Here is a 20,755-nt window from a genome sequence, read left to right as displayed (position 1 = left end):
AGCTGATAGCAGCCAGTCGGCAGCACAGTCATGCTTGGCTAAATAATGGAGCTAAAAGCTAACATTAACGGTTGCATTGCATTACATCATGATGCATTCTTGCTCTATTCAGTAGAAGTGAGTGTTGAGGAAGGTAAATTATGACGCTATTAGGATGTGTTTAAATTACAAACAAATGATTGTTTTTGAAGCAAACCATCAGGAATTAATTAATACATGAAAAGAGTATGCAACGGGTGAGTAAGGAGTATATGTGAAAGTACATGAAATGTATTGTTTTGTTTTAGTTTTTTTTGCCACGGTATTGAATTGGATATCGAGAATGATGGAATTTCACTGGTAGTGGTATCAGCTACTGAATTTCTGGTGCCGAGACTCCCCCAGTGACAAATCTGAATGGCTTATTGAATCACATGATTTGTGATCTTGACAGCACACAAATCTAAACTAACTGAGCTGTCTTATTTCACAGTTTGTGGGTTGGTAGTCAGCAAAGTACCCAAATGTATGTGCACAAGCACCGAAAAAGCAATCTCAAACTGGCAGTGGCAATATCTCCCCGGTGAATGAAAGTCTCATCATAGCACAGATCAGTGTGTGCTCCATGCATTCATTAAGTATTTAAGTTGCATGTGTGTTTACATGAAGTATTGATGTGTCTGATGATGTTCAATGAAAAAAAAAAAAAGAAAAAAAAAAAAAAGGACCAGTCCCACCCTTGCAACCCCGCCCTCCCCCCAACCCAGCAGGACACAACACTTGAGGCCCACGTGAAAGCCAACGGTCCACTTACTTTGAGCGTCGGCGAGGTGGAGAAACAGACCCAGGACAAGCAGCAGCGGCAGCAGCAGCGTGGGTCTGGCTCTGTGCATGGTGGGACAGCTTGGCACCAGCATGCTTTGGCAGCCTCGGTGGCGCTGGCTCACAGAGCCCTGTGAGTCAGTCTGGTCTGATTTCTCAGATGCAGGGTATTCACAGCCTATGCAAGGCAAGGAGGGATGGGGAGAGGGAGAGGGAGGAAAAAAAGGAGGGAGGAAGAGAGAGAGGGACTGAATGAAACAAAGCTGTTTGGCTCAACGGGTTTTATCTATCCCTGCACATTTCTGACATACCCCCACACAGCCTCGGCTGGAGCTGACAGAGGATAGGAAGAGGCTGATGTGCTCACGGGGTATGTTCTGACAGTTCTCTAAATGGAATAGTCACTTCACACAATGCGTGTGCACGTGTGCGTGAGAGGGAGAGCGATAGAGAGGTGGAGAAACCACACATATGAAACTGTGGGCTAATAAGATTTTGTCTTCACAGCTTTGGTCGCGAGCACCAATTAAATACGCCGTATAATAAGAGTACATTTTAAGTCCTCCTAAGATCAGTGTTGATATCTGTTTCACATAAAAAGCACCTCTGTCGCGTGTCGGAAAATACCGGATATATTCATAAATGCTGAAAGCTATTTCATAGTTCTTAAATTAAGTAGTTTAGTAAAGTTGATCACTGCGAGACTGCTTGGACTTTCTTGGGTACTTTTCTCTAAAGTACAATACAAGATGCTTAGTTACAGTACATTATGATACACACATTCAATAAACCAGTTCATCTGAAGCTCCTAGTCATGCTTCTTCCACCACATGTAATCCATAGTAGAAGGTTTAATAGCTCTAAAGGCCGATACCAAGTGATGGAGTAGCTTAGCTTTAGCACACACAAACACAGACTTTGTCTTTTTATCCAGCGCAGCTCAAACAAACACAGTCTAGGAGACAGAGTGGCTAAGTGTTGCCATTCATGTCTCGGCTCTTTATTGAAGGGCCACTACATCGGCTGTGAAAATCAATGTGATACAGTGAGCTAGTATTAGCTGCAGACCGGCTCTATCCCTGTCATCCATTTGCTTAAGCCAGAGCTTGATCCTTAGTGATGGATGCTCTGCGGTAGTCTTCGCCTCGTAATACGCCTCCCTGCTAATCCAAGTGTGTGAGCTTTGATGACATACTGTACTGCCGGTTAGCATATTAGCTGCTCCGGCTGCATTGTTCTGCAGAATGTTGTTGTTTCAGCTGTGGCGACTGGTGGAGGTGGTCTGGTGCGTGGTCCGTGTACCATGACATTTCAGACACTTTGTGTCCCATGAGATCAAACACACAACACGCCAGATCTTTTGAAGTCTTGGGAGTCTGTTCAGGAGACAGCAACTGTGCATATAAATGCTTTTTGCGAGAAATAATATTTTATTGGACTGTTTATCTGCAGATTTGACCGCCACCCACTAAAAGAAAAGAAAAACAAGCCCTGCCTAAGCCCAATCACCAGGCGCAATGATGACAAAGTACCTCATTTCCCTGTTACCAATCATCCTCTTTCTCGCCACTAGCTCTCCCTCTTTCATTTCTGTGGGCTGTAAATGGCAGGAAAGACGGGAAGATAGCGCACCTGTCACACTCGATTTGTGTTGGGGGGAGATAGACATGACTACCTGTCTCCGAGCGCCGCAGGGCTAGCAGCAAGCGCAAGAGCGGGGGACGTGTGGCGAAGGGAATCAATTTGAGGCAATCTCATCCCCCGCTCACACCACCGCCGACACACACACACACACACACACACACACGCTTACAAACACAAATGCGTATACATATACATACATACGTTTGAGCACACTAGACAGAATTTTCACTCGAGTAGCGTTTGTAGCGACTTTGAATTTGATTAGACTCAACCGGACTGAGAAACCTGAGCAGGGTGTGAGGGGATAACGCTGCAGTGTGATCATACTGTAGCGCAGGTACAGCTGTCTGTCTCCTCCAGTTGTTTATTTCACGCATCAGCCCCTCCAAATCTAAGTGATAGCCTTTGAGTTAATTAATGTGTAAATTTTGCATAATGACGTGACATTAGGCAGCACACAAGAAACAGTGCTCAGCAGCACTCCTTTGCTCTAATCACGGCCGGAATGCACACACACACACACACACCCGTTTACACACACGAACACTCTGATAGAGGCAAACACAACCATCTGTATGTTGTGTAACCACCAGTGAGACAACCAAGAGGCTTTGCCATGCGAGTAAATACAAGGAGAAGCTAATGTATACACAGTTCAAACACCCCATGAAAACCTTGATTTATACCAAAAAATGAAAGCAATTATATTTGGTGTTGACTCGCGGTGTTAATTTTTTACAAGGAAATTGCACTACAGATTCCTTCCTAATGTGCTAAGGGTAGACAAGCCACCTGCCAGACCTGGCAGAGAAGCAGCAGTTTACCGAACGCATTGTGCATCGTTATCTGGCATCGGATTGAGCTGCAGCGTTTTGTTGTGTGAGAGCTTGTGCTAATGCATGTTTGATTACATGTATGAGCATGTACACGAGCACAGATGATCCTTTCCATTCTCATTCGTCCGTATAAAAAGACTCCCTCAAAAGGTGGCGCCACCTTTGCCCATTTTATCCTCAACATGGCCGTTCTGCGTTGCGCTCTGCACCTTCACTTTCATACATTTGGTGGCATTGATGCTTTCCATTGAACGTTTATTACAATAGAAAGAAAAACAATCTTGTCTTTCTTCCTGAGCCCCTGGTGGTATTATTGTGTTCCCATTCAGTGGTGCTTCATTCAAAGGATTTTGCTGCTGATAGCAATCATGCATTATTAAACAAAGCCTGACAACATGCACAATGTTAATTAGAAAAGGGGGGGGTGTGTGGCAAGAAAAAGAAAGGGGCTGTTGAGCTGTCTACTCTTTCTCCTTTCCCATGATCCTTATCAGAAATGTGAAAGAGAAGGAGGGTGGGATGTTTATGCTCTCTATAATGCCTGGTCTCTATTCTCATTTCAGCGTGTGTTTGGTATTCTGCTCTATTTAGACGAGCAATATTATTGAAGGGGATGAAAAAAAAAAGATTCAGTCATTTTTATCTTATATTCCAGCCATACTGCAATGAACTTGTTATAGCAAAGAATGCATGCAGATTAGTAAGGAGCTCCCCAAAGTAGCAGGTTCACAACATCAGCTTTTTGTCTTTCCGTGCTGTCGCACATGCTGTAATATTTTGGCAAACCGAGTACAAACCAGTGGGAAACAAGTGCTGACACGAGAATGCTACCGATGATGCCATTTTCAACAAATTCAACATGGGTTTGAGCATAGCCGTGGTACCACAGTATTGCCCATCCTTCGTGCGAGTTGACTAATTTAACTTTGGCCAGCTCCAGGGGATTTTAAAACGGGGTGTTTTTAATTTCAGGCTCATGCACAAACTGAATTGAACTTCAAGGAAGGAGCGGATCCACAGAATGTTATCCTAACAGACCAAAGCAGCCACAAAAATACCACCAAATCTATTAAGGCCAATCCCTCTGTAATTAGCCCGACACATGCAAGGACAAAGCACGGCAAAACTACACAGGATGTGATCCTTACTGCACTGGGGTAGAAAAAGTTGCCCAGTATCATGCCCAGCCAGGCACAGCAAATAAGAATTAGTGTCTTTTTATGAGGCAGGACTTTCAATTTCCCTCAGGACTAGCAGAGTTAAAGAATGCAGTAATTACCCCCCACACGCACACGATAACTACAATAATACACAGGACTATGGTAGTGAGCACACAGAGTACGCTGCTGTGTAAGTACTAGAATTATCTCTGGGATCTCTCTTTTTGACTTTGGCCCGATGCTGACCGACCCTGCTTCAGAAAGTCAGGGTAAAGTTTAAGTTAAGTAGCAGCGAGGTGGAGAAGAGTCAGCACCGCACCGGAGACAGATCCCACCACCATCCCTTTGCTGCTGACATACTATTTAATTGAACTGCTCTTCAAAACACCCTGAAGGCGTAATAGTAGACATTTGAGGAATGAAGCATGGTTTAATAAAGGGTTGTTTAACATATTTAATTCTGATGAAATGTATTGAACCTTTTACTTGTCTACGCCTCACTGTGTGCGTTGTCAAAAATACTTAGTACATCATTGCCAATATGCTGTTGTAGTATTGCATCAGAGCCATGTAACAATCTCCTTGTTATAAATTATAATTGAAACATTATTGTGATTCAAGATGTCATTTTGATGGTATTCTTCTTTTATTGTTCATTTAAGCAGGCTGTCGGATGTTCCCAGTGCTTTTCTCTAGTTTAGGAATGACATTATTACAATTTAAACAAATTAAATATGAAAATTATGTAAAACAAAATGGTTGCACACACATCTTCCTCCTTGTCTGTGCAATAGGTGTCAGTGACAGGGAGTAGGCAGCGGTGGGGGTAAGATTAAACCACGTAAGAATGCAGTATAGCTTAAATTCAGGCCTTAAGGTCAAAGGGCAAGTAACAGGGCACAGGTTGCTGTGCACCAGCACCTCCCCCCCTTTCAACAGATTTGGTAACAGTAAAACATGGCTTCCTGTGACAGGCACTCACTCTCAGTGCCCCTAAGGTTTTTTTTAAAACATCATATGACCAGATTTATTAAATAAGCTCATCAAAGGCTCCCTCATACATCTACACCCACCCACCGCCTTTGCCAATCCCCACATCCTCATCAAGAGAGGTTAAGTTCGGGTTGAGTCACAATGTGTTTCACATGGTAGCTGCAGCCATCTTTTATCTTTTCTTTACTAGTTCTTTCTTTAATGCCATGGTAACTCTGTCAATCTGCACAAAGTCCCTTCCGTAGTTGTAGTTCTTTCTTTCCTTAACCGCTCTTCCCTTTTGCTTTTTTTTTTCTCTGTATGTTTTTACTCTTTTTTTTTTTTTCTTTTTTTTTTTCATCTGCCGCTACTTTCTTCTGCCCGAGATGGTGTGATTTAAGACCGAGTGACAAGGCCGTTTCTCACACATCGCTCCCGATCAGCCGGCATGTGTAATAACATCCCTCAAGCTAAGCTAAGCTATGCCCTCAAGTGAAGCCTCCACATGAAAGACCCTGACAAGCACACATCAGAGGAGTTTATTTGCTATACTTATTTATTTACTTTCCCTCCCCCCCTCCCTCCTCGACTCCCCTGACAAGCCTCCCACGGTCATAAACTACCCTTTGGGTGGTACCGTCTGACTTTGTGTTTTGAGAAAGTCAGAGTTTACAGTTCCGCCTGCAAGCCTGACTAATTTTTTTGTCAAGCAAATGCTGCTGATGTCTCTAGTTATATCTGGTTTTCTTATGAATGAATCACCCAACATGAAACACACAGCAGGGAGCTAATTGCATCTGATGACATTTGCCTGTCTAATAATTGGCTTAAAAGCACCTGCTGCGGCTGTAGGACAACGAAGCTATCACAATCCCAACTCAGTTGTGTGTCCGCTGCAAAATTCCAAAGCCCCCCGCCCCCCCCCCTTTGTCTGCAAAATGACTTGGACTTTAAAATCTCACATCAAAAATAGAGTGAAATAGCATTCCTTCACCTAGCTCGTGAACACTGTTATTAATCAAATTATATTGTTGCGCCATTAATCTGATACGTTCTCATTTTATGCGAATACTTGCCATTGAAAATAGAGGCTACACATGTTCATAAAATACTAACTGCTCTACAAACACGCTTGTATTTGAAACATAGTTCAAGGACAGGATGTCGCAATCTGAAAACTGTTACCTTGTTTGGGTACAAAGAGCATTTTGTGTCCTCATGAGGATTCAGACCACCCAAACTGACCTTGAGCATACACTCTAGTAAAAAAAAAAAAAAAAATCACCACGTAGCATCAGCTCACAAATACTCCTCCTCCTTCTCCCACTCGTTTTCAAAAGCCTCTCCTTGACTTTTCTCTCTACCTGATCTACCTCGCCACTTGTTCTCTCTCTCTCCCTCACCCATCTTTCTCCCTCGTCCCTTTCCTCTCACCACGTTTCCCAGCAGCTGTTGGGTTCAGATGGATGGTCCCAGCAGTGCGAGACCCTGACCTGCAGTCTAGTGACTGATTATCTCAGTGCCCTGTTGTGCTGCTCCCTGAAAGAATACCAACACACGGCGCACACACAGGCAGTCACAAACAAACACACACACACGGGTACATAGCCACTGGGTTAGCTTTAAGGACACTGAAGGGGGGGGGGAGCAAAGCAAAGTATTTCATCTTCGCCTGCATGCTTGGATCGCGTCCTTTGGCCTTGATGACACAGGAAAACATGCTACCTATTGAACTGTAATGGACGCCACTAATGCCTTTTCAATGTGCAGCAGATAAAACATGCACCGAGTACAATCAGCCATTGGGCCTGCGTGTGAGCTGTGTGAACTATTCAAATGATGGCCTGCTTGTTGGGGCGGCCTTCTCTTGTGCTATGTTTGCTTGTCACAGTGTGGGCGCCTACTATAGTACAGCGTGTGCCACTCGGGTCGTGCTTGACCTTGCGCATCAGCATTTAGCACAGGGAAAGAAAAAACAACTTGTTATCATGCAAACAGGCTGAATCTTGAGGAGTCTATTGTTCCGGGAGCAGCGAGTGTGGCAGGATGGGGGGGGGGGGGGAAATGAGAAAAAATTGTAGAAGCAGCGGCAGCAGCCAACCTGGAATGGCTGGGATTAAATTTATGCCGCATGAACAGGGGAGGGCTAAATCATGTTACATATTATTAACCAGAAAAAAAGAAGGGGGAGTGAGGGGAGGGCGGAGCAGAGGGGTGGAAATATAATGGATAAGGGGAGCAACGAGGCAGAGAGGGAGAGAGGTGGCGAGAGTTAGGAGAGGAGGGTAGGGGGACGTAATGTGGAAGGGGAGAGGGAGGAAGGAGGCGCGAGGAGAGCGCGGTGTAGGGGAGAGGTGGAGGCAGAGGGAGGGAAGCAAGGGAATGTGCCTCACCGCCAGCTTTTCTCACGCTCCGTCTGTGCTTGTACGCCGAACAGAGAGAGATGGAGGAGAGGAAAGAAGAATAGAGGGAGGAAAAGCAGGCACTGCTGGAGAGGAGATAATCGTTGTGAGGCCACTCTGACAGTCTAAAGGTGTTGTTTCCTGGATGACAGCAGGTGAAAAAGTGAGAGAAGAAGAATCACGGCGCATGTAAGCTCTCAGCCTAAAAATAACGCAAACTGGTGCTCAGGTCCGCATCCAATCGAACTCCAACACACACATGTAAACTCAGGCATTCGTGTGCACTAAATAGACACGTACAAGCAGAGAGCAGGCACGCATACCCTTTGCACCACATGCTCTTGGCACTTTGACATCTACCCCCAACACAGCAACGGTCTGTGGGAAGATGAATAATCTCACTTCTGCGAGGCAGAGAGAAAGGAAGGAGGGTGAGAGGGAGGTTGTTCCCAGCCTGAGCGCATGTCGTTTTTATGCTAAGTACAGAGACCTCGAACGGACAAAACGCCATTCCACTGCCACTCGCCGACATGGCAGAAAACAGACGTCTATTGAAAATAACTGAATAACACAGGACTGGGCATTGTGTTGCCCCCTAATACATATGGCATAAGTCAACAACAATATGCATCCTTATCTTCTCGAAACAATTGAACACCAAGGTACATTGTGCGATGGTGACATTTTAGTGGCTTTTGTACACAAGCCAGGCCGTTTGGTATGTAAATGCACTACTTAGGCGTACATGAAGGATGTAAGGAGGCGCTTGGGGCATACACGCTACACTCATAGGGCAGCAAAATAATTAAAATGCCAAGTGTCTCCCATTATCTAAATGCTAATTTGCCTTGATATACCCTGAGCTAAAATGTAACGCCACATTATGGTTGCTGTACTGCACGGAAGCAGCAGCGGGTGATTTTCCCTTCAGTTAGCCGAGCATGCTGTATGCTATCTGTTTCCTAAAGTTATGCGGTGGATGTTTTAATAAGTCTTTGTTTCACAGGCAGCTGATCTTTAGATATCTAATCTAAGCTTATTTAATAGGGAAAAAAATGTTAGCTGTGCTAATTTGAATTCTATATTTTTCATCAAAAGGCTTCAAATAATGCATGAATGTTATCCGGCGTCACTCTCGTCTGAGCGTCGACAGAGTTGATCAAACTGGTGTTCATGAAGACACTGACAGCTACTCTTGTGTTTCAGTGTATTTTGCGCACTGGTGTTTTTGCCGTTACTCAGATTTGATAAGAAAGCCCGAGTCAACAACTGAAAGAACAGACAGGCGGCATTACAACCAGCAGCTTATCAAAAGCTTTTTGCATGAAAATACATCAGTGCCAACAGGGAGGGCAACAGGACGAAAAAATATTATCACAGATACGAGATGTTTTTGCTGACTAGACAGATAGAGGTGAAATTGTGTTGTTTCTGCTTTTCCATCTCTATCCTGATAAGACTGTCAAAGGACATGCGGGCTGGACAGCATTGAACAGCATTTTAGAAAGCTGTTTCAATATTCCAGTGGTTCAAGTATCCTTACCAAAGTGTACGGAGCTCTTTGATGTGGCTGCTGATGATTAATAGGTTTGAAAAGCTGGACTTTTTAAACTTCTTGGACGCCCTTGAAAGGTGTTTTAGCCGGGCTAAGCTATTGTTCCCATGGAAGGCAGCGCAGGCTGCTTGTGCAACTCATTCGAGGAAAAGCAATGGGTCACCCCAAGGCAAAAGCAACAATTCCCTCTTTGTCGTTTCACTAAGACAAATGCTTGCCATTGCCACGTTAGCAACCAAACAAGAGCAGTTCCTCGGTCAGCGATGGTATATTGTAGGACTCGAACAAGACATTTTATTATGCTGCTGAAAACGAGTGAATAGGTCCTTTTCTCCAGCCACAGCTTGCAGATTGAAATTCAAATCAAATGCCACCTTCAAACAAATGTCAGTACAGGAAATCAAAACCTTTTTGTCAATGCCTGGCATCAAGCAAAATACACAGTTTGACATTTGGAAGAGATTTTCTCTCCCTCTGTACTTGTTTCATGTACAATTAACTTGGAAATTTTCGCAAAGAAATGCCTGTGAAACCCACATCACGCAAATATATTTTTTGTTGCTCTTGCTCTCCATCTAACATTGTCGTAGAAACCTTTATGCAAGCTCCCCCAACCCAATACAATCCACCCCCGAACACTCAAAAGCACGATTAAGACACTGTCAAGCCTGACATCGCCATCTCCCGTGCTGTCAGTGGCCCTCACTGGGAGTCGCTGTTGACTGACTGCCTGGATGTGCCTTATCATTAACAGGGCCGCCTGTTCCACCACAGAGGGGCTTTGATGACAGAAAACCAAGGCCCCTGTGCCTGCTCCTCCCATTTTGCCTGCCCAAGTGTCATCTAAATGAGATAGGGCCCAGGAGCTAAGGGATTAGGCACTGCATAATTACCTATTTAAAGATCCTAATTGAGCATTTCATTAAGAGACTGGCACTGAGATTTTGCCAAGGAAGGCACTGCAGGGATATAGATGTATTTGCCTGTGCGTGCACGTGAGTATGCTTGTGTGGGCGTGAGGCGGTGGGGTTATGTGGGTTTGCATATGCCCGTGTGCACAGTGATTGTAACCTTGTCTTTTTGTTGACATTGCACTTAGACGGTTTGGCAAATGAATGTTTAAGTGAATCCAATATAAATTCACCTTTTATAAATTGATTGACAAAGTAAACATCGGAACTTTCCACAGAAGATCGCTGTGCTTTTTTATTGGTCCAACCTTTATGAATCCAAATCAAGTTACATCTTTACATATAGTTGGTGGTTTCAAAGGAAATTGTTAGTTCCGATTCCGTTGACATTTTCGGTATTGAAAATCGAAACAAAACAAAAGCGTTATTCTTATTTTGTTCTTATTCTATAACTCACTGATGATTAAGTCAACCATATCTATAATGTGAGTGAGCTGAGAGGACATTTTCCTGCTCTCCCAATGGTGACCCAATGCAAAATTAATGAGTTTCTTATTCTGTCGAGCATTTTTCACATTTTAATTTCATTCCATTCTGCTTTACTTGATAACAACTGTTGTAACAGGCGATAGATTAAGACATCCGCTCCTTGCTTAAGCCAAAGAACACTAGCTCGGGAGACATGTACAGTCTTTGTGTTAATGTGATGCAAATTCTGCTCCAGTTGTTCCAACTGCTATTTTTGGGCAACATTGTCATTGCCAGACAAATAAAGCTACAAACTAAAGGAGAACGTTTGAGAGTCCTAGGCTGTGCTATGATGATGAAAGAAAAACACGACAAAGCTCAAACATTTCCTGTCTCCTTGAAGCTAATTGAATCCAATAGAAGGGACATTTTTGTGCACACATTACTGCTAAGTTTCCTCCAGCCCAACAACAAACGACAGCAAGTGAGTTAATGCCACTAACATTGTCGGTCGTTAACTGAAGTTTTTTATTGACGCCTCGATGTGTCAGCCCCTAGGTCTCCAGTGCCACATCTAAAGCAGTTTTGTCAGACAAGAGATGAGATACAAGAGGGATATGTATCTTTTTTATCTTTCTTACAGAAGCTGCGATAATGCAACGATTCATTGTGATGGTATCCACTTAAATTGAATTTCTGATGTGGTGAAAAAGTAAATCTGGCGTTTACTTCAAAAGGAGCTTTTATTTTTGTAGTCTTTAAGATCTTCAAAGCTGTTGTGAGAAAAGTACCACCGGTTCAGTGCAGAGAGAATTCAATTCCCTTCCCAACATTTAACAATTTTGGGTGACCACACATTCCTTTGCAGTTCCACTACACGGCTGTCTGACAGGCTCATTTACTCACATATTTCAGTGCCCAGATGTTTGTGAAAGACTCTCGGTTCACGTCAGAATTCTTAACTTAGTTGTGAGATATTCTGACCAATGGGCTTGAATTAATGAACAGAGGCGGACTCCGGATGACACCAAGGGCCCCTGATCTTTTTGTCATTACAAACAATTTCAACTGTGGCAATTAGTAGAACAGAAGGCTGGACCCGGATAGTTTTCTGATGACCATGTTGACCCGATTTCCATGACCCAGCGGGCTGTGACTCTATTTTGCCCCCTCATCTCTATATGTGGGATCACTGGGGACATTGGCAAGGCCCTGGCAGTTGGCTTGCTCATGATTGACTTGTTTGCTAAACGACTAGCATCTGAAGTGGCAACGCTAGCTGGGGGCTGTTGGTGAGTCTTTGGGGCAGACACCAGCTGCTAACTGCTGCTGATAAACTGTCCCTCCCTCTGGGGATTCATATGAGCACCATGGTGGGGAGTGGTGCTGAAGACTGGCCCAAGATGCTCAGGGCTGAAATGACACTGAAACATCATGAGTCAGTCAGTGGTGTCCTAGCACCAGACCTATTACTCTTCTTTGACATGATGGAGGTTGAAAAGGTTCCTGCACTCGCGAGGAAATTGACTTGGGTCTCGTACATGACAGGTGAGAAGTCTGTCCCTGAGCCACCAGTGATAACAGAAGTTACTGTTTCAGTGAAATTCATTTGGTAAAGGCATCAGGAAAATACACTATTTTTCGTTATCACATTGTAAACGGAGTATCTAGCCACCTTATGCATCTCCAGCAAAAGTGAATCCGAGCTACTTCTTTGACATCGGCAACCTCTTGATGTACCTGAACTGAAGATGGCGGCATGGCGAGACAAACTTCCCACCTCGTAGTCTTAAGATATTAGAGCAAGTGTAACAACACAAGTGTCTGTTAACATATCTTGAGCCTTGACTTGTAATATTCCTGTTGAGTTTCAATCAGGTGTTCAAGGAGCTCCTGCTGTTGTGATTGGTTAAATGTAAGTATGGGTAGGTTGGTTAAGTTGGTAGTAAGCCTCATCCAAATCTTTCTCTTGAAAAATCATCATCTAACTCCCTCTCTCTCTTTGTTGCCTTACAATGAACTTGAACAATGCAGCGCGCAATAAGCTTCAGAGTCTGAAATGCATTCACTTGTATAAATGGCATATTGGCAAAGGGTGCACAAGAAAGCAAGATGCATAATCTCCGAGAGAAAACATCTTTGTGCTAGAAAGCATGCCTGCCTGTGTACTCCCTTCCAGCATAACATGCCGACGTCCGTGTCACCGCTGTGATTGTTGACTGGAATGTAAGCCTGCATGCTCGATACTGTGGACGCTTAAGATGGAGATTCCTGTGAGTACAAAGACTGTCTGAAGACTAAAGCTGTACCTACTGAATGATGGTAATTAGCTATGGACTTAGACATTTAATTAGTGATGGGGCCAGTGTTTACTGAAATGTTCTATACCATCACTGCATTTTGCAAATCCCTTTTCCCCATGACCAGTTCTACAGTGTATGTTTACGCTATCTTGCTACGATTGCACATGACCACACTTTGAACCCATATGTAAGACCAAACGCATGAATAGATTTAGAAAATGAGTGCAGAACAGATTGTATACACTCATCTGCTGTCCTGTTTTGAGATTCTACCACATCCATTGATTAGTTCGGTAACAGTAAATATGACAAATTGTCAGAAAGCCAAATTATTGCATAATTGTACATTTGTGCCCAGAATGACCATCTCGACAGGGGAGCTTTGACTCCAAAGTTCCTCAATAGTTCTGGCAGACTTGGCCACAGTGAAGCCAATCAAACTGGCGGCTGCCCAATGTGGGCCCTATCAGGCCCCATCTTGGCCTTGCACATTCTTTTATCTCCCCATCTCTGTTGGGGTGACATCCATCTTGATTTCTGCTGAGTGCCAAAAAGAAGTAGTAAGAGAATGAGAGGCAGAGATGGAGCGGAGGACGGAAGAAAGGTGTTCACCTGATAAGGCAGCTGGGAATCAGAGGAGAGGATCTCGGGGAGCGTGGCCCCAACGTGCTGGAGAGAGGAACTTCATCTTTATCTAATTACCACAGGGGTAGATAGTGTGAGCGTTTATGGAGGCTGGTGGGTATCGCAGCACTCGCATGCCTTTACGAACACACGCGTTCTCATGCACAAACTTGAGCAGATATGATTAACTTTCAAATACACTTCCCGTGACGCACACAAGTGCAAGCACACACGCCCACACACACACACACACACACACACACACACACACACGCACACACATACATGGGGGCCCAGGGCTGAGTGCCATAACAGCCCAATGAAATATATTCAGATTAGAAAGGTGTCGCATTACTCTCCAGCCGGATGATAAATACGCGGTTAGCACCATCATTAATCTTGTACCCCTCCCCACCTTCCGCCTCCAGACGCAGTGATGTAAGGGGAGGGGAGCCGGCATACACTGGATGGAGCTCGTGCCTCAGTTAGCGCTGCGGCTGGTGCGTGCTTGGAGCAGTGTGCTTGTTCTACCAGGTCTCACAAGCACAAGAGGTCAGGACATTCTGACTCGTCGGGCTTGCTTGTAGGCAGGTTGCTGGGTTGAACTGAGTTCTTGCTGATTCTTTATTCGGAGATTGTTGTATTTTGTCATTGGTTGAAATACATGGTCTCTTTTTTTGTTTTTGAGCTATCCATAGGATCTCTCTGTCATTCCCTTCACATTCACCCCTCTTTCCTTTTGCGCCAGCCTCCTATTTCTTTCAAAGCACACCACTTTCTGCTGCCACCCTCCCTTCTTTCATCCCAAGGGTTTGCTGACGTATTGACCTGAACGGCATTTCATCGGAAGTGCCCATTGTCTGGCTAATGAGCAGCATGCATAAAACACCAGAGGGCTGAGAAGACAATGATAGACGGACACACAGGGACAGCAACACATGCTGGGCACAAGGGTGGATTTACCGTCAGTGGCTTAAGAAGGATATTCCTCCTGCAAACACCGCTGTGTCCCTCTAGGGAGGCTTCAGACAGACAGTTCAGACAGTGGCAGGTTGCCCTCAATACAAACACAGCCCTAGGGAGGGGTCACAGGTCAAGAGCTGAGGAAATTACGTGTGATAAATTGGCGGTGGTGCCAGTAGTGTTGTGTATATGCGAGTGGGGTCGTCCTCTCCTTCCTCTTTGCTGGTGTGTTTGATGAAGTGCTTAGTCTTTGAAAGTACAGCCTGCGTCTCATGCTGAAAGTCAGCGTTTGAGCGTGATTCTCCCACGTATCTTCTATCAAGTGATGCCTTTTGGGAAAAACAAGAGGAAGCCCTTTACTGGTTTCGATCCAAAGGGACGACTATACATTCTAAAGCTCAACATGAATCACCATTGAGTCACCAAAAGCTTAAGTAGCATTATCCTCTTTTTGTCTATTTCATCTGCTCATAGGTTGGAATATGGAAATAAATCTGTTGTGTGTACTATAAATACCTGTCGTTGAGTAGAGTCATTATGTAATCATCGGTGTACCGACATCTTGGCAAAACAGTCAATACAACAACAGTACAACAGTTTAATTCAAGCTCAACAAAACGCTGGCTCAGACTATAGAGTATGTGTCTTTATCCTACAATTCCAACGGAAAACAGATCCAACCTAATGGGGCACTGCAAGCGGTTATAGACATATTTTCAGATTTTTTGCTGATTCAGGTGTCTTGCAGGAGGAAAGTAGAGATTATTTGAACATTCACAGCCGATTTCACATTCCAAGGGCAATTTTCTTTAGGTGCATTTTTCCCATTCTTATTAAAACTTCTGTCCACCGTCCAGTCCGCAGTTGCAAAACATTCATTAGACTTAATTCATGTCGTCAGATTATGGCCTTTTTCCCGTCCTGTCTGCATTCAGTTATCACCAAGACAGCAACAAGATGAGTTTCATTCTTGCCAAGAACTTTGAGCCCAACAACAAGCGTACACTGGGACTATTGTGTGAGAAGGCCCAATATAAACTCCAGTGTTTCATTGCAAGATGGCTGATTAGCTCTTAAGGGGCCTGTAAAGAATTTTGTGCTGTCGTTTGGGGCTTCACTCAGGAGACGCTTGTTAAATTAGGGAGATGAAAACTATTCTACACATGCGTCGCATACACTGCCATATAAAAAGATTCTATAATCAAGCGAAAGATTCCACACAAAATGTGTTAGCTCACGCGGTTACTTTGCTTTGAGCCAATTGTGTTACCACTTTTTTATGGAATCTCTGAGTCGCCCCCAATCACTCTGTGCTCCATAAAATGCTGGCGAGTGGATTGGGCCTACTATAATGGTGGCTCAATGCAGAAATAAACTTGTTTTACTGCTGCAAACAAAATGATGTGACCTGCAAAGGTTGTATTTTTGCTGGGATAATGACTGTATTTTAGAGTCAGGTCTCCGTCTGAACTGTAATTACTTGTCTGGGGCCACTGAGCTACGTTGGTCTCAAGCACTTAGTAATGAAGTCCATATTGGCTCCATGTTTATTAAATGCAAAAATATATTTCCTGACTGCCCATGCGCTGGATTTATATTTGTGTCAGTTATTGTATGCATTCAGGAGAAGTTGACAACCTGAATGGTTTGATGTTTTATTTTTAACATCTTCCAGCAATCTTAGCAGCTACTGGGCCATCTTCTGACCTGACTCATCAAATATCAGGCACATTCTTAACTAAACTTCACCAGGTGAACAAGGCTAAAGCAGAGATGTTAAAAAAAAAAAAAGAAAGTCTTTTGGCTTTCATATTTCATAAGACTTTTTTTATCCACACTCTGAAGAACTGTCTCCCTGTTAACTTAATCACTGTGACACCCATTTCTCATGAATATGCAAATACAATGCAGACATCTTGAGCACTTAAAGTGCAAAGGGGAGTTTAGGCAAAGTCTTGCAGGAGACCCCTTCTCGAATCTCAAGTCAGGTCTTTTAAACATCTCATGTGGGGCGAAAGTTTTCCAGGTTCCCGCTGCAACGTGCTTTGCCAAAACACAGCATGCTTGCTTGTCACAGTGAATTTAATCATACAAAATGGGAGCACTCTGCGCTGCTCTCATCGCTGCCACTTCTTTTGAGTGGGTTTGTTTCCACAGTGGTTAGAATTGAAGCATATATGGAGGTAAGGCACAACAAAGACTGAAACCCAACCCTGCAATCTTAATGGAAATAATATCGTAAAAATGGCACTATGGAGGTCTAGTTATATAGCTCGAAATATAATTTTACACTCAGGTCCTTTGTGTCCCTCCAGACAATCGGCTCACTAGTAAAACAGACCTCCATAGACGGTAAGGCGGCGTGGGTTTGTGACATGGTAGGGAAAAATAAAAAGGGCCACAAGGCAGGAGTGGGGGATTTGTAGGGGTATTAAGGACTTGCCCGGTTGTCCCTTATCCCACTGTACATTCCAGTGGTGCAGCTCTGTACAGTCCTCAGCAAAGAACTTAAAGAGCTCGGTCGTTCTACGCAGCGACTATCACCCTTGAGGAGGACAATCTCAATCCATTTTCTGTCAGCTGTCTTGTCTCGACGCCGTGTACGTGCTAGCATTCCAGCTGATCTACTTAATCTCTGACAGGGGGGCAGAGCTTGTGGACTAACAGCTGGGAAATCTGTGCACCGCCCCCCCCCCCGCTGCCCTTGCTCCTCCTCCTCCTGCCACCCACCCTTTCTCCCTCTCACTGCCCCACCAGGTCGGCCTACTCACGGCTAATAAAAGAAGCGGCCCTTGACTGTGAACAGCTGGGCTCCTGTGATCTAACTCGGCAAGCGGCTTGCCGGGGCTTTTTTTCCCTCCGTGAGCGGAATAGTAAAACGCGTAAGAATAGCACAAGAATGACGGCAACAAATACAGTACACAGAGAGGACTGGGATGGATGGAGGAGAAAAAAGGGACATAAAAGTGTGAGCGAAAGAAAAGTGAGAGAGCAGACACACTATAGCTTAAGCCAGAGGAAGGGAGCTCAGTGGCTGTCTTGTCCCAAGCTTTTCATGGCATAACCAGCTAATCAATAGCACAGAGAAACACTACTTCAGCTGGCTCACTGAGCTCTCTGTATTGGATAAATACTGAGAGTGCCAACTCAGTGTTTCAGTTTTTTCCCTCCTCTACAGTGTGTGACGGCAGTATTTCTTTTAATACATTCAGGTGATGCACAGGAAGTGATGTATCTTGTACAGCGGTGAGTGTGCACCTACGCAGGAACCCGAGCTGGACGTTAGAGGGAATGCAGCGAGTGGGAGCAGCTGAAGTATGTCATTGATATGAACAAGAGAAAACTCTACTGTTTATATAGCAGGGGCTGCTAAAGTTTCACAACTTTGGCAAATGGAAGAAGCGGGTTTAAAAGAATGAAATAACCCAAACGCCAACCATAAAAAAGCAAAATAGCCAACTCGTGTTCCATTAATAAAAACCAAATGTGGAGAGCAGAGGGATTGCAAGAGGCTGTGAGGATTATTTTAGATATTGACCCCACTTTGAAAACGGAATTCTTTTTGGCCCTTCAAACAGCTTTGATGCGTCTTTGGGAGTGCAGAAGTTGGGAATGGATGAGGTCCTCCCCTCTCTGCTGTTGGCATTCCAGCTTCGAGAGAGAGAGACGTGACAGTGGCACCGTCACTCTAAAACAAGGACTCCAGACAGGGCATGGGTGGGGGCTGTGATGTGAGAGAGACTTGAAATGTGGCGGACTTAAATAGCTGCCGCATACGACCCGTCATGCCTGACCTGCGCTCTCTTATCACACTGCTGTTCCATAGATATATTTTCTAATTTTGTGTGTGTGTGTGTGTGTGGACAAGTATGTGTGTGGATGGGAAGTTTGTGAGTATGAGGGACGACTCCAGATGCTCCCAGCTGGCTGTTGCCCAGTGAGGCTAATACACTTCTGCCTGCCTAATTAGAGCACACGCTCACACACACATTCACAGTCGACCCCTCCTCACCACTCATGTCCCGCTGTTTCAAATGGGTTTATGGTAGGAAGAACATATGCCCCCCCTGTGTTTTATACAGGACACACATGCAGACAGCTAAACAAACAACCAGGGGCTTAATTACCTCATAAGGGAGGCCAGGGGTGAGGGCTGCCGATGAGTCACAGTAGCATAATGTAAAAGGATGTGCAACGTAACCCGGGGAAATGCAATACACTCTGCTGTGAATGCAAACCATTTGTGGATTTTGATTCAAGTGGTGACTCGGTGGCAAAAAAAACCTATTCAGCCAAAAGGATGCATGATTGCAAGCAATGTGGGAGTCTAACTAGCGCTTTTAATATCTCAGCTGCTTCGTGCAAACACACAAACTCGCAAGACCCCCGCCCTTGACTTGCTAAAATAGGGGGGTTGGTGTTGGTTCTCGCACAAAGACAGGAGGACGAAATGATTCGCTTCTAAACTGGTCGGCCCTTGACGTATGTGAAAGCTGAGTGATCAGCATATTCTTCTTGTCAGCCGTAACACAAATTGACTCAGGATGCCATGTGGGCATATGTGAGTCTGGATGTGCTTGCCACGCTGACCCTTTCTTTAGGCTGTCGAACAGCAACACGGTGCTCCGGCAGCAGCAGCAGCAGCAGCAGCACTCCCTCACAACACATCATTTCAAGCATGTCCTGCCAGTCTGTTAGCGCTAGGCTGTGTGTGGCGGCTTGTCTTTATTTTTTTCTTTAGTCTTACATAATTATCTTTAATTAATTATCTGAAAAAAAACAACTTTCATTTGTTGTACTTGCACAACATTTCTTCCTGTGGGAAAGTATAAATTTGAAATATATATTTGACATAAATAAATCTTTAATTAACTTTAATGATTTTATTACATGCTCGCAGGAATCCAAATAAGGCAGGGGACTTGTCAATGCTTGAACATTGATTTGCAAGTCATCTGTGACCACAAAGCAAGGTCTAAAAGGGTAAATGATAGCCTCGAAACAACACACGCGGAAGCCGTGCCAAATGAGGACATAGAAGGAGCGGAAAGGAGGTCCGGAGCAGTGGAGTAACAGAGAGAGGGATCCCAAGGTCAGTGTTGTGAGGCCCGCTGCAGACAAGGGAAGAGAGATGGCGTGGACAGATGTCAAAAGTGGTAGGCGTCAGGCCTGACAAGCTCCAGCTTGGCTATCAGTTACTACTCCAGGCCTGAGGTCGGGCCGGTGCCAAGACAATGCCAACGCCTCTCTGTGACGATCAGTGCCTCCGGAGGTTGTGCAAAATGGCTGCCGCCATGCCAACGCATTATTACGAGTCACTGGCTCTGCCATTTTTTTTCCTCAAAGGAAGTGCCATCTGTGAGTGACAGCGGGGCCTCAGCCATTTATCTAGAATGCAGTAAACAAAGCTGCCATTTTTTTTGCGTTTTGAGATGCTTGCATATGGCCACCTGCAAGGTTGTTTGTTGTCATGGGAGGTATTAAGTGCGGCGTGATGTATATCCTTTCTCTATCTCCATTCATCTAGTCGAATCCATGCTCCCTTATAAGCATCACTCAAGCACCAGGACAAAATAAATCCTCATTTTCACATTTGAAAGCAGAGTGGACAAAAACCCTATCCTCAGGAGAGTGCTTGGTTTTGCTTTAGGCAGGAGGAGGGGGCATCGGGCAATAAATCAATATCAGGCCATTTACTATCATATGCTGTGGTCATTGATGACCTGTCAAACCATAAATTTCAGAGTCTGAAGTGCACGCAAAAATCATTTTCCAAAGAACTTTCTCTACATCCAAAACAAATAATGAATAACTCACAAATCGATACAGTGTGCTTTATTGAGCTCACATGCTTGACTTGAGTCTGGCACCTGGCCCAATTGTTTTTCATTTTCATTTCCTTCTCTCCCTCCTTTTGTTCTGCTTTGTATCAGGCTAAATAATAACAAAGAGGACCTTGAATGATGTGCATATAAAGTTTGTTTGACATGAACCATATAAAGACTAAATCTTTTTTTAAGGGATAGCAAAGCTCCACTGCACCCGGCCAGCTCAAATTGAATCACATGTTTACAGAAAAGAGAAACAAAACTGATTTTAGCAGACTGATTTGACGG

The 20,755-nt window shown here is 44.4% G+C and overlaps 1 protein-coding gene across 34 annotated transcripts in view; it reads right to left on the bottom strand.

The window, feature by feature from the left end:
• Positions 1 to 20,755, bottom strand: part of LOC137874609 (receptor-type tyrosine-protein phosphatase delta-like) — a 333,500-nt gene that overhangs the window by 86,738 nt on the left and 226,007 nt on the right. For all 34 annotated transcript variants that reach the window (XM_068713389.1, XM_068713393.1, XM_068713391.1 and 31 more), the window contains one exon: positions 794 to 979. In XM_068713389.1, coding sequence (XP_068569490.1) covers positions 794 to 896 — 103 coding nt within the window. In that variant the 5' untranslated portion in view covers positions 897 to 979. The remainder of the gene's footprint in view (positions 1 to 793; positions 980 to 20,755) is intronic.

The sequence above is a fragment of the Cebidichthys violaceus genome, unplaced genomic scaffold (assembly GCF_023349555.1).
Source record: "Cebidichthys violaceus isolate CVI_PGR_0920_01 unplaced genomic scaffold, fCebVio1.0.p SCAF_19, whole genome shotgun sequence".
Taxonomy (NCBI): domain Eukaryota; kingdom Metazoa; phylum Chordata; class Actinopteri; order Perciformes; family Stichaeidae; genus Cebidichthys; species Cebidichthys violaceus.
Note: the sequence above shows the minus strand (reverse complement) of the source record. Positions and strands in the feature narration are given on the sequence as shown.